This window comes from Lasioglossum baleicum, unplaced genomic scaffold, assembly GCF_051020765.1.
Source record: "Lasioglossum baleicum unplaced genomic scaffold, iyLasBale1 scaffold0021, whole genome shotgun sequence".
Lineage (NCBI taxonomy): Eukaryota > Metazoa > Arthropoda > Insecta > Hymenoptera > Halictidae > Lasioglossum > Lasioglossum baleicum.
Genome location: NW_027469081.1, coordinates 208,287 through 222,522, shown reverse-complemented (window position 1 = coordinate 222,522; position 14,236 = coordinate 208,287). Strand labels below are relative to the sequence as shown.

The 14,236-nt window shown below is 40.8% G+C and overlaps 2 protein-coding genes across 3 annotated transcripts; one reads left to right on the top strand and one right to left on the bottom strand.

The window, feature by feature from the left end:
• The first annotated feature begins 52 nt into the window (after positions 1-52).
• Positions 53-6,435, top strand: Nagk (N-acetylglucosamine kinase). Of its 2 annotated transcripts, XM_076445234.1 has the most exons (8): positions 53-980; positions 1,243-1,657; positions 2,098-2,272; positions 2,815-2,899; positions 4,332-4,430; positions 4,534-4,783; positions 5,263-5,561; positions 5,956-6,435. In XM_076445234.1, exons 3-8 carry the CDS (start codon positions 2,196-2,198, stop codon positions 6,277-6,279), a joined length of 1,134 nt encoding a protein of 377 aa, XP_076301349.1. In that variant the 5' UTR covers positions 53-980; positions 1,243-1,657; positions 2,098-2,195; the 3' UTR covers positions 6,280-6,435. The 2 variants fall into 2 exon arrangements, with proteins under 2 accessions (XP_076301349.1, XP_076301348.1); XM_076445233.1 differs by lacking the exons at positions 53-980; positions 1,243-1,657 and having other exon boundaries at positions 1,664-2,272.
• A 1,439-nt stretch (positions 6,436-7,874) lies between these two features.
• Positions 7,875-13,471, bottom strand: Hr96 (Nuclear hormone receptor HR96). The gene is made up of 5 exons (XM_076445228.1): positions 12,978-13,471; positions 11,100-12,457; positions 10,805-11,021; positions 8,992-9,411; positions 7,875-8,909 (listed from the first exon to the last, which is right to left on the bottom strand). Exons 1-5 carry the CDS (start codon positions 13,113-13,115, stop codon positions 8,712-8,714), a joined length of 2,331 nt encoding a protein of 776 aa, XP_076301343.1. The 5' UTR covers positions 13,116-13,471; the 3' UTR covers positions 7,875-8,711.
• Positions 13,472-14,236: the final 765 nt, after the last annotated feature.

Below are 14,236 nucleotides of genomic sequence, written 5' to 3'. Positions count from 1 at the left end.
GCTCCACGTCCACGGATACTTCCACTTCCACTGATTTCCACTGATTCCACACAGATATCCGTCACTATCGGCCACCGGCTATCCAATAGTTCGAAGGCCCCGCCGACCGCCGAGCCACGGCGCTCGGAATGCCGCTCCGATTGGCGCGCGATGCCCGCGAAATTCCGGTTTGCACACAAATCCAAATAAATACTGGCCCTGGCCTCCAATGCTTAGAAAACAACCTATACTACCATTCACGTTTTCTGCTCGGTACGGTACGATTAGCATTCGACTTACCGCAACTCGAAAGCCTCCTTATTTTATTTATCGTTTTACAATTATCGCAGTTACGAACACGCTTACGCGAGAAACGAATAGATTTTACGATTGTAGCACGTATCGCGACGAAAGCTCTTACAAATCTATACGACTCAACAATTTCGTAACGCTCGATAGGTTTACGGTTAAAATTCCATTGCAACTTTTTCTTTATTAATATTCTTTCGACGGATCCGTAGCTCCATCTAGGATTAGGTATTCGAGTTTCTAGCCAATTCGAGTGAAACTGTTTTCCGCTAGATGGCACTGTAACGTGTTTTCTCGTAGCAGTCAGTAGCAGTAGCAGTTTATTTGAATTCGGTACTGCAGGCCTGGAGGTGGAGAGAAACGTTTTCTCCAGTCTTTCTTTTCGAATCTAATTAAACACGTTACTGAAAGTTTAACCGTTCCACTTTCATGAAAAAAGGTAGACATTTTATTTTACACGTCTGTAAAATCAGCAATTTTTAAGATTTCGATCCGCGAAACGGATCACCGACCCGTAACGGATGCGCGAGAGAACTCTCCCTTCCATTGATCGTTTAATCGTTTCCTATTGAAAGTAATGGGAACGATTCAAGGTTCGAAGTAGTGGGGTCGATAGATTAACTCGATAATCGTGTTTCACATTGCACATTGCAGTCATGTTCAGTCATTGTTGGATGTACACACGGGTGTAGGTACATCATAGACATATAGAGATAGACTGCGCGGCCTGAACGAAGCGCTGAAGCCCACAATGGCGGCGTGCGAGAGAGAGAGAGAGCATTAGCCGGGGTCCATAGCGCTCTCTTTCTAATTGATGTGTCGACACATCATATAGAAAGAGAGCGCTATGGACCCCGGCTAATGCTCTCTCTCTCACTCTTTGTACCGCGCGCCGCCATTGTGGGCTTCAACTCGCCCATAAGACGGCGCAGTCTATCTCTATATGTCTATGAGGTACATCGTGACGTGACACATCATATAGAAAGAGAGCGCTATGGACCCCGGCTAATGCTCTCTCTCTCACTCTTTGTACCGCGCGCCGCCATTGTGGGCTTCAACTCGCCCATAAGACGGCGCAGTCTATCTCTAAATATATGTCTATGATCGTGACTGTGTAAGGTCGGTAACAAAGCTAACTTCGCTCGGTTACATTGCTCTGCTCGATTGTCCGTAAGCTTTCACTGACGATTGTGGAAACCAAGTGGAAACGGCGACAGCTGCCACGTTCGTCGCTCCGTGATTATCCCGGAATTTTTGCACCAGAACACGCGAAGTTTCGCTTCGCGAGATTATATAGGGTTAGGCACCGCAACGCAACTATGGGATACTAATTGCGTGACATATGTCGAAGGATCATTGAAGTTTTATAGTAAGTCGATGCTTCTATTTCTATGTATACTGGTTCGATTGTAAAAGACACGTTACCCTATGTGCACGAGTTATCTGCCCTGTACCACGTGGTACACCATTCTCGCTATTTCCGCTGTTTCCCGCTACCTTGTACATACCCACAACACTGAACCTGCCACTGTTGAATCTTGAATATTTTTAAAAAATTTTCAAATCCTGTAGTTCTAGTTGTTAAACATTTTAAGATCTTAAGATTGGATGTTTTCAGAAGCGAAACAAGTTTTCAAGTATTGTTTTATCGTTACTTCTTGGTTGTCAGATAAGAGTTCCTATCCAAATCCTGCGTCTAAATCCCTGCCGCCCCCTCCCCACCACTCCCTCCGCCGCCGCCGCCGTCCTTGGAAAGAGGAAACAAATTCTTGAGAACGAACTTGACACTGTCCCGTTGAAAAATGGCAGGAAAGAAAGGAAAGAAGGGGAAGAAAAAGAAGAAGGTCGACGAGTATCAGCTTCGTAGAAATTTAAGGGACCAAGCACGAAGGAGAGAATTAGAAGACATGGCCGAAAAGTGGGCAGAACCGGAAAAAGATCTATCCGCATATGCGAGAGCAATCAGACTCGGCGGTATCGAGGGGTAAGTCCAAAAGGGGTCGCAAAATACACATTTGATAATTAGACTGCGAATTTTTGGTGCTACATAAAAATTTGTGTAATTATATTGAAAAGTTGGAAAGAAATTACAGAACCGATACCGTTAATCGAAAGAATTAATCAAAATGTACGTTTATCGATGCTTATCTAATTGTAAGCAGACAGGATACGAAACGATGTTCTTTCATCGACAAACTTTTCTTACGCTTATCGTGGAAAGACTTCCACGAAAAGTTGATGCAGCTGTGTATGTTTATCGTCAACTTGAACTTCAGATTAGAATTATTTGTCAGTCTTGTATGTGCTTGCTTATTGCTTTCTATACGGGGTGTTCTAACTTCTAACGAACTCGACCACCTCGGATAATCGCAGCTTATTAGGGTAGTAGGGGCGGATCGTATAATGAGATCCGTAAAATGCAATTATAATACGAATGAAACTCGAGTTCTACGATTAGAATATGTATATGTATATTCTCTCGATTATTAATTAAGAATGAAATATTTTCACTTGGATTACCCTCAGCGGCTGTACTCGCTCTACTTTGATAATCATGGACGGTGAAGGGGGACCGCTGACAGAGGTTGAAGGGCCACAAACTAACCATTGGGTAATAGTAATAACAATACATATACATATATATTTTGGTATTTGGAAATAGTCTCACACTCGTTCCGCACTACGCGAAAATTCATCTACTCGTACCACATTCGCGGTTATCAACTGTTAAAGGAGGGGGCCTCTCACTCACATACCGCTAGACCACATCTATTCCACTTCTAATTTCTCGATAATGCAAAGAAGGGGGTTTTTAGTAGTCAAAATTGCTAGATGAAAGATCAATCTAGTCCGCTGTTTGCCTCAAAAGTCGTTCTTTTACGTTTCCGAGTAATAGTTTTGCAATATTTGGCTGCATGTTGCCCGTCGGAGAGGCTAATACTGCAGCGCCATCTGACGGGCAACATGCAGCCAAATATTGCAATACTATTACTCGGAAACGTAAAAGAACGACTTTTGAGGCAAACAGCGGACTAGATTGATCTTTCATCTAGCGATTTTGACTACTAAAAAGCCCCGTCTTTGCATTATCGAGAAATTAGAAGTGGAATCCCGGACCCTTGCAATCCTCACGTACGTGTACGTGGTCTAGCGGTGTGCGAGTGTTGACGCGCGAGCGTCGTCTGCTGGAAAAGTTCCCAAAACCGACTATTTTACGTTGCTTTTCATAAAATAACGAGAATATGTCTATCCAAAGTAGCCTGTTTTCAATAATATATACCCGAAAGAAAGAAATGTGTTGAATAATTCTTCGTGGTTGTATTTTTACAATCTGAATAATCGTAAATTGAAAATATTAGAACGGCTGCCATAAATCTGTAAAAATGCTAGATTCTGGCCATGGCACATAAGCTCGCGTGGGCTCGTATTCTTGCTTCGGCACAATCTTGGCCGCTCGGTCCATTTTAGAAGGGCAGCACGGTCCCTACTTTTAGAAAAATTTTTTTTTTTTGCATAAAGACGTTGCGATCGATGCAACTGTAAAGAAAATGGGCAAGAGGTAACATTCAATTTAGTTTCTATCTCTTGCAATGGACCGAGTGGCCAGAATCAATGTCGCCAGATAGTGCCGAAACGGGCACCAGAGGGGAATACAAGTACCCCCTCTCTGATGACCAGAGTAGAGTATGTAACAGTATGTAATATGCGACACGTTGCGCCGCGCACGCGCAACATCAGAGAGGGGGTACATCATCTGACCGTGATTCCCCTCATCTGGCGACATTGGCCAGGAATGCCGAGGGCAGATTGCGAGCCCACGTTAGCTTAGCTGCCATGGCCAGAATCGAGGCATCGTGTGCTTCGAGCAGCTTCGAGCGACGTTCGGCCAGTATAATGCCCGTTAGGTGGTCCCCGCACGCTGGGCTAGATTTCTACTACGACAGGCCTGGTTGACACCGCATATCCGTATCCATTTGGTATGAAATGACCCGACAATATTTCGTCCCTTTTGCACTGAATCATTTATTACATTTCTCACTCAGATTCTGGGGATAGAGGAAACAGCGGCTAGGATTAACGCGATGGTTCAAAGAGGAAAGGAAAACTTGGGTATACCTGAAACGGTTCCCTTGAACGCCTTAGTAAGTATCTCGAGAGCTTGCAAGAAACTTGGAAAGTTTGCCTCTGTCATTAGAAGGACACTCGATCGATCAATATAACCTGTGTCTTTTTAAAAACGACTAGGGGCTATGCCTTAGCGGATGCGAGGACGAGTCGAACCTTGTTCTTGTGGAAACGATGCGCGAACAATATCCTAATGCAGCGAAAGATTATTTTATTGGTTCGGATACGATAGGTGGTCTCAGGACTGCCTCCGATAACGGCGGAATAGTTCTGATCGCTGGAACTGGCAGTAATGCAATCATGATTAACACTGATGGGACAATTGCGAAATGCGGAGGCTGGGGACACATGATGGGAGATGAAGGCAGTGGTGGGTAACAAAAAATTAAGGAAATTGTCAGTCATTCGTCGCTTCTTTTCCAATTTCCCGATCCTTTTTCACAGAGATTTATTAAACGCGTAGTTTTTGTGTAATTCCTTGATAACGTCGCATTCCTATCCCCTGCGACCCGGCCGCGCGTCTCCCTCCCCGTGGCAGTGGTGGTCCTAGTCAGTGTAGCCAGACGCGGGGAATCACGGTGAGACGGTGAGATGGTGTATTTACTATTTACCCTCTCTCTGATGACCAGACCAGCGCCGCGCCGTTTGTTAGTGGGGGACGTGTTGGAGTGTGCGCATGCTGCTGGAATGGGATAATGGAAGGGGGAAGGAGGAGAGTACATGACATCCGTTTGGTCCTCGATCTGGCGACACTGGTCCTATATAGTTCTTCTACTTTACTCTACTCTGCGATGTAGTCTGACGTTATTTGTCTTAGCAGTCCCGTATAAGGTAAAATTGTATTTTTAGCTTACTGGTTAACCCATCGAGCCTGTAAATACGTCTTCGACGACATCGACGGTCTGTTTCCCTCTCCGGAACCGATCTGCTATGTATGGCCAGCTTTTAGGAATTTCTTCAAGGCGCCGGATAGGACAGACATGTTGCAACATTTGTACAAGGATTTCGATAAAAGTAAATTTGCAAGCTTCGCCGTGGAAATCGCTAAGGGCTGTGAGAAAAAAGACCCGCTTTGTCTACACCTGATGAAAGAATGCGGGGTGCTACTTGCTAAACATATCGTGGCTCTGGCGAACAAGGCTGACAGGGTAATATCTAACTTCGTAGTCTGACTAAATGATTTGCGTACAGTAGAAAATAGATACATACATAGAATAATTTTAAACTGTATCATCCTCTTATTCGGGAGAGTCCACAAGATAACATTACTATGTCGATCAGAACCATCTAACTATCGCTGTTAAAGCGGAAATCTGGAAAAATTAAAATTTCTTAAAAAATAGTAAATATCATAATTGATAGAAGCAGCTAAGCGAGGACAGCTAGCGAACCTCGATTATCAGAACTCTCTATCCAAATTGCTTTGCCCACCAACATGTTTGGATAAGCAAAGTTCTACCGCACTTGAAAGAGTCGTTCGCTTCCTGTCTTATGTTCAGTCTTACGGTGGACGCGTTGCAATGAAAAAATCCTGTTTCGTAGGCAGCAAAGTTAGCGCAGGGCGGTCTGAAGGTAATCTGCGTTGGTTCTGTCTGGAAATCGTGGGAGTACATCAAGAACAGTTTCCTCGATGAGATTCACGACTCGGATGCGTTGGACGAGCTAAGTTTGTACCGTTTAACAGTCTCGGGAGCCACAGGTGCTTGCTACCTAGCTGCTGAAAAAATCAACTGGGCTTTCCCAAAACCGTACCAGAACAACGCTGAGATATTTTACCATTACAAACGGGAGAATTATGCGAAGCCCGTAGAGAAGATAAAATCGAAGCCGATATTAGTGCCTTGCAATACCGTGAAAGGAGACTGACAATGAGATTGAGAATCGCCCAGAGATTGAACGAACAAAGTGCCAAAACCGATCTCGAGAAGTTTGTCATCGATGCTGCAATGCGCTCAAAATACTACGGCATCGCATTATACATATTTTTGACATGTAAATAAATACCCAGTACATATCTCGAAGCATCGAGTTCATGTTCATATTATGATTTCGTTGTAACAATTGACACTCGTATTCGATGTTTTCGTGAAATTTAATTCGATTTTTTAATCAATTGATGTATACTTGCTCGATATCGAGACGCGTCGAATCCTTTGGATAAATTACGAAGTGTAAAGGAAATGATACTGAAAACCATCTGGGACTGGATCGTCTGTCTGTTCTCGTTCACTCTTAGAACCATGGGATATGTTTTCATTATGTTAGCCAGTCTGGCGTTTTTTCTCTCTGCCACTCTGCTCATGTTGGTCGTTATCCTCCAATTGCTTGGTTACCAATTCGTGATAACTGAAGACGAATGATGCGAAATAAGTAATTTTCATGTTACCTTAATAGTTGCGGAACTATAGATAACGTAGCCCTAATATTTCGATTATTCTTGCTGTTCTTGTATTTCAGATCCGTTGTTCGATACCGACGAACATTCCAAATAACTTATTCACAAAAACAGACATAACAATTCTTTGAAAAATATATTTCGACACAATATATCACAATAGTGTACATTTAAAAGTTCGTGACACGAACGTACGTCATTCAGGTCATGCTTGGAGCGAATCTATCTTATTATTATTATTATTATTATTTTAATTATTATTATATAATATAGATTTCCATTTATACCAAGAGCTGAATTCATGTTTTGTTTCCAACTCCTCTGAAATTTGTAATTTGTTCTAAAACAAACAAATATTTCCGACATGCGTGAAGATGTGTGAAACATGAACATCGAGCTTGGTATAAGTATAACAAAGATTTTCTCTAGACGTAACAGTTTTTTCAAGGTACTCTCGACAAAATATACATCCTCGTTAACAACCGTATAAGATAAAGAGTTACATATTCGGCTAACGCTAAACGTATGCGTTCGTTCTCGCTCTAGACAGAGAGATTTATAATTTATGCAAAGATACGCAATACTTTTACATGTCCGATTGGAACTATATAATCTCTGTTTATATAATATAAAATCTAGAATAACGAGTCAACGATATTAATTGATCTATCTTTCGTTCGTTCGCTTGTTCGATTACGATCAATCGATCATCTACACACACACTTCAAACTGGAATTAATTAATTAATTTAGCGTATATAGACAGTTTTGTTTTCCTTTAAATGTACGTCCATATACACCTAAAATTTGATAAGAGTAGCTCCATTGTCAATGTTAACCATCAACATTAATCGTATATATAATAGTACACTTTATAACCAATATGTACAGTCACTGACAATTTAAAGTGGACACCCTTAAAAATCGCATAACTTTTTAGAAATTGGACCAAAGGACTTGAATTTTTTTAAGATGTTAGACCGGCTAGTTCGCTAGAGAATAAGTAAACAAAAATTTAATACGATTGCAATTGGTAGGAATTATACAAAATTTTTAAAAATGATGTTTTGTCAACTTTTTTATCTGGGCCTGTAACGATAATTTAAAAAATGCGTTTTATAGATTTCGGTAACTTATATGCATACTGAAAATTTCATCGAAATCGGTCTACATTGCAATGAGCTACATACGTTTAAAGATGAGAGCTTAAGGGTGAAAGTCGCAGATTTTCAGCCTTGCCAGGGCATTTCGCCCTTACGTGATCATCTTTAAACGTATGTAGCTCATTGCAATGTAGACCGATTTCGATGAAATTTTCAGTATGCATATAAGTTACCGAAATCTATAAAACGTATTTTTTAAATTATCGTTACAGGCCCAGATAAAAAAGTTGACAAAACATCATTTTTAAAAATTTTGTATAATTCCTACCAATTGCAATCGTATTAAATTTTTGTTTACTTATTCTCTAGCGAAGTAGCCGGTCTAACATCTTAAAAAAATTCAAGTCCTTTGGTCCAATTTCTAAAAAGTTATGCGATTTTTAAGGGTGTCCACTTTAAATTGTCAGTGACTGTATATCTACATATACGTATGTACATAATCTGTGTTGTGTGTATACATAATATATACCATACATATATACACTATATGTATATTTGCAATACGATATTCTCATTTCGAATACTTAATCATTTTTACGTGACTTATCTTTTGTTTAGATTTCTAGACATTGAAATTATTGCTGTACGCTGTCTCTACGAACGTACGATTACTAAAAGAAGAATTGTTGTGATGCTTTCGTGGTTGACTAAAGTAGTAATAGAAAGAGACGAGTTTGCCTGTTCGGCAGGTCAAGATACTACAATACATATACATATACATATACAATATATATAAATTGATCAGTGTTTCAAGTCAAATATCTCTATGAGAAGTGGCTCCACTCTGGATGGATTTAAATTAAGATAAACTCCGACGACTTCATTGTTCAGTCTGTGAAGATCAGATATTTTCTGAATCAATTTCAAAAACATGGACTTGGCCTCGCAGCCTGGGTACACGCTCTCCAGGTAACGTCTAAGCAAGTAATAATACGAGTTCTACAAACAGAAAACGCGTTGTTAAAATTATACAAGACAAGACAAGACCCCGTTGCATCGGATGGAAATGCGTTTCGCTTACTTGTTCCAGTTTAATGACGTCATTGTGTACCACTTTCGGCCTATCAGGCGTGAACAAGGAGATTGCGCTTAAAATTAAAATGATGTTCTCGTCCCGCCATCTCGGATCGAAGCTCCTTATGAACCGAGCGTGCTCGGCGTAGAGGTTCCCTTTCGCTTCCTTCAACACGTCGACCTTTATGTTCGACATGCTCTCCTGGCTATGTGGTATCCACCATGTGTCCTTCTCGGCATCGTAATTTATGGCAGACCTCAAAATCATCATCTCCGTGCAACCCCCTTTCAACAGAGCTATCTGATCTTCTTGACACATGTTTTTAAACGCGTTGATCTTTTTCGCCATTTTAATTAAGCGTCTTATGGCGATGGCAGTTAAATTGATAACGTCTAGTAATGCTGGATCGGACTGACCAAAGTTATGCTGCAAGCAGATTCAAGTGTTACCGGATAAAATCGCAGCCGACGCGACGCACAGTGGGGTATATGCCCAATCTCAGCGGCCACAGCCAGTTCAAAATTCGCTCAATATTGAAACTGCTGTAACTTTGCTAAAATTTATCCAAATTTGATGAAAAAACAACCATTTTAAAGCTTAAGATTTCTACTTTTTGTACTGTGTCCCATTTTCTGCGTGGGTGGAGCCATAGAGGAGATTTCAAGGTCACCTTGATTTTTTTAAACAGAATGTCCTTTTTTATACCATAGATCGATAGAGTATCAAATTCTGAGTATAAAAGTGTTGACCTTCGTATGTCCTAAACGTAATAGTTAACGAGATATTATCAAAAGAAGAAAGAAAATTATTTCGATAATATCTCGTTAACTATTAGGTTTAGGACATACGAAGGTCAACACTTTTATACTCAGAATTTGATACTCTATCGATCTATGGTATAAAAAAGGACATTCTGTTTAAAAACATCAAGGTGACCTTGAAATCTCTTCTATGCCTCCACCCACGCAGAAAATGTTTATACCACAACATGTCCCCCTCTGTTCTGGGAAAATTTTGTTCATAACATTTTTTCATATTATTACAAATAACGACAATATTCAAAGTGGACATAGTTATTGCTCCACCCTGTATATTATTTAAATTTCATGTGTATACTGTGTTCGTATTTTAGTGTATATTGTGTGTTTATTATTATTATTATTATTATTTAATATTTACTTAAGTAAATACGAAAATATAGCGAATGCGAACATGCAGGATGTGAGAAATGCTGCGATTTTCGCGCGCGCACGATGGCCATTTTTTCGTAAATCAACTATAAAACACGAAAGCAGACGAAAGCAGAAACAATTTTTCTTGCATCTTAATCAGAAGACTTCAAAGAATACAATGGCACAGAAATGAGCACCGGGACGCACAAGGAGGTATAACGAAATCATTACCAAAGTCTTAGAATCATCAAGAAAGTGACTCATCGTTGGTTATCTTTAAGTATTAATAATTAAAAACATGTATATGGTACAAAAGTGAATTTCTCTTAAAAGTATACCCTATACTTAGCTAAAAAATCTTCTACCAAACAAAAATCTGTTAGCGTATGTAAATAAGGTAACAATTACTAACAGGTGAATTCGTTGAGAAATGAAAGCGGGTTAGCGGAACTTCAACTTCCGACAAATGTCAGTGCTTAATGGATACATGAATGATGGCCATTGATGGGAGATTGTTCCTCAGACATTCAACTAACTCAAGCCACAAAAATTTTACAATTTATCTAAAATTTTTAAAATTGAATTATGACCGCTGAAATCGGGCAAATACCCCACTGTGCGACGTCGCGTTACTTTAAACACGTTACCTTAAATTTACAATCTTCCTCGATTAAATTCGTTATATCTTCATCCAGAGGAGCTAACAACGCCTTGTTAGCTACTATTAATTCGTTCAACTTCGCTCTTTCGGCGTCGTTCAATTCCCTCCTGGACTCCATACCTCCGAGAGCAGAATATGCCGAAAACTCTAGTTTTATCGCCTCGCAAAGAATAGATTCGATGGAGTTCGCAACGATCGGTACCCTGAAAAGAAATCAGCAGTTGACGCGTATCTTGGAATTTTCATCTATTTCGGTATACCGAAATTTGCTATCTCTATACCTTTGCACATCTTGCAGCACATCCCTCGTCACATCCGTTACGTTTTTATTCCAGTCATTGTTGCCCCCAGAATCCATATGCTGCTTCGCGCATTCTTCTCGATTCGAATTTGTAATTAGATCCGTCAGGATCGGATTATCCACGTGCTTCTCTTTCACTTTTAACGGTTGCGAGAATTCGTGACTCGAAATATTGGTAAACTTCGAGTCTTCCTTATACTGAATTTCTACGTTGTGCTCGGGTCCTGTTCCGTGTTCAACCACGGGACCGTTTTCTTTGAAAAACTCGCAAATCTGTGGATCCTCTTTCAACTTGTTAACAACTGCCGAGTCTGTCATGATTTTCAAAAATATGTCCTGATTTTGCAGTAGCTTGGCGATGAAATTCGAATTGTTAACGAGCACCGAGACTGGGACTGGCTCGTCTGAGACTTTCATGACTGCGTCGTTTTCTTTCGTACACGTTTCCTTGCTCGGTTTTTCACATATCGTTTGCTCTTCCAGACAAGAATGCAAACTCACAGGTGTGCTTGGGTTTAGGTCGAAATTCTGTTGTTTTGGATATGACGTGTGACCGCTATATACAGAGTTTACTACAGGATTACGTCCGTGCTTGTCGTAATCAGACGTATTGACAAATACGGGCGAATATTTTACAGATTCGTTGTTATTCGAGCCAAACTCCGAGTTCAAGTCCAATACATTTTGCTCGAACTTCCTGGAACTTGTAACAAGATTATTGTCCTCTTCCGCTTTATGGGACACTGGTTTCGCTTTTTCGAACCTCTCTCGATTTTGCGTCTGTGGACTAGTATCTATTTGAAATTTTTCCACGTCGATATCGTTCTCTTCGTGGCGAGAAGATTGATCGTAACTATCGTAATTTGAACTAGAACTATGAGAAGAATCTTTCATCGCATCGAGCGTCTTTGACCCGGTTATGATTCCATTTTGCGGTGGACTAGAAGGACTCGGAACGCTAGCAGCCGTTGCAGGACTCATGCTTTCCGCTACATTTTGCCTATTCGCGTCTAGATCCGTGTATTTCCTATCTGACTCCCAGAAGTACGTATCGGACACAGTCGACGCAACCGAATTAACAGACATAGAAGTGTCTTCGTATGCGCAATCCTCGATACATTGTTTCTTGCTCTTGGACCCCTTCCTGCTCTCCATGGGGGGTCTTTTTTTTGCACGATTTTGTTCTATCTTTTGTCTTTTTAGCACCTTGTCCTCCTCCGACATTATGTATTCCTTTCTCATGCCGATGCCGAAGCATTTGTCTAGACGACATTTTTGACAGAAGCGCCTCGTGACCGGTGTAATATTACAATTCTCTGTGAAGGGGCACCGGAAATCCTGAGAAAATATATGAAATGTTTGAATCACAGCGGGTTAACAAACAGAATAGTATTATTTTTATAGTCAGAGTACCGAATCTTTTCTTTTGATCTTTACAGATACTTTTTAGACTACGTTATTCTCATTTATTTTCTGTATTATATACTTTCGAATGATAAGAAAGCGCTAAAAAGTATACATTACGATTACATCGATGTCCTACTTCTTTCTCATATGGACAACAACAGTGTAATAAAACGAATAAAATTCACAGAAAATTGTTGAAAATGGTCGCGCGTCGACCGTAAAAATTGAAATTTCGCTCTCGCAAGGGTCGTGATTTTTCCCCTAACATGCTGGCTCGTGTTGACAAAAAGAAAAATACCGGAACGTCGAACGAACGGCACCGTGCTGCGCCAAAAATATAGAACACGCATTGGCACTTTGACTCGTTATCGATCGGACGATTGAATCGTATCGGCGATCGTCAGAAATCGACGGGTGAAAAAACGGTAGGAGAGCTTTCTGGATGGTTCACCTTATTTTTTAAAGCGTTCCTGCGAAAAAAAGCTTTGCAACTTTCGCATGACACCGCGTTGAAGTTGTAGCCGAGAGCACGGTCGCCGCACACACCACAAATCTTGTTCGCCTCCCTCGCCGGTTGTTCATCTTCCATTGCTCTCCCAAACGATGTTTCAAGCGATTAACACTTCTTATCTAGCGCACCATTATTCCCGCTTAAAATCACGCTGCACCGTCTACGCTGACTCATGTCACCACTCTGTTGTTTATCACGCTGTCACGAACCGCGACCGTACAATCCCGATCACGACTGTTTACAGGTTTACAGTTTCAATAACATTTTCGGTACAACGCCCCGGATCCACAAGATACTGTCTCAAAAGCCTCAACTGACAAGCTAAATCAGCCGCTCAATTGACGTTCAGTCACAAACAGTTAACGGGGCGGTGCGCACAAACCTGTCGTGTGTTTCGTCGTTAAAAGGCCCCCACCACCCACCTACCACCGATATCACCACCACCACCACCACCACCACCCATACCACGTTACGCCAACAACGCAACATAACCAAAGAAACTAACAGAAACTAACCACCAATCTAGGGAATTATTACAACCATGATTGGCGTTGCGCTCCAAATTGCCCACCTGTATACAATATTTACCTGTATTTACCTATCCGCATTCCATCCAATTCCATCAAAATGAGAATAGAATATTATCTCCAGAATATTATTTTATGACACGTTTGTTTATCATCCTCTCAAATCAAACTTTGAAATCTTTTGAATGTATAATATATTCTCTTTGAATTTTGATTTGATTTCGGTACGTTGATACAGAAGCATTTCTATTTAGATAGAGGTTCGATACCGAGTTACCGAGTGTTCTTATCGTGGAATATCAAATGCATGGAACGTCGCGCATCATTGTAATTGTCTTGCAATTGTTGAATAACTAGTTCAAAGTTCAAGCCATGAAGATGGTTCAAGCCCACACACAGGTTCACCGTTCACCGTGTGACGACGAGAACTCTTTCGTGGTCACGTGCGGAGGTAAATATATTTAGCATGGCATCATGGCATAAGTATCACGTAACGGACGCGACAATCAGTTCTCGAGTGCTAGAACCTTGATCGTAGAAGTGTTTACCTAAAAATTCTTTTATCGCTTTAAATCGTTGAAAATACAGATAAATACTGCGGGAGAAATTATACATACGTGTCCCTCTGGTATTCATATTTGTATGATTTTCGACTGTGTCGGTGATTGATAA

What these genes read in the sequence shown, in the direction of transcription:
- Hr96 (XM_076445228.1), bottom strand. Translation starts at nt 13,115, where the DNA reads ATGGAAGATGAACAACCGGCGAGGGAGGCGAACAAGATTTGTGGTGTG. An exon ending in GTGCTGCAAGATGTGCAAAG is followed by an intron (nt 11,022 to 11,099) that starts GTATAGAGATAG and finishes ATTTCTTTTCAG; the next exon opens with GGTACCGATCGTTGCGAACT. An exon ending in AGGAAGATTGTAAATTTAAG is followed by an intron (nt 9,412 to 10,804) that starts GTAACGTGTTTA and finishes ATCTGCTTGCAG; the next exon opens with CATAACTTTGGTCAGTCCGA.
- Nagk (XM_076445233.1), top strand. Translation starts at nt 2,091, where the DNA reads ATGGCAGGAAAGAAAGGAAAGAAGGGGAAGAAAAAGAAGAAGGTCGAC. An exon ending in AGACTCGGCGGTATCGAGGG is followed by an intron (nt 2,273 to 2,814) that starts GTAAGTCCAAAA and finishes GATTACCCTCAG; the next exon opens with CGGCTGTACTCGCTCTACTT. An exon ending in TGGCGAACAAGGCTGACAGG is followed by an intron (nt 5,562 to 5,955) that starts GTAATATCTAAC and finishes CCTGTTTCGTAG; the next exon opens with GCAGCAAAGTTAGCGCAGGG.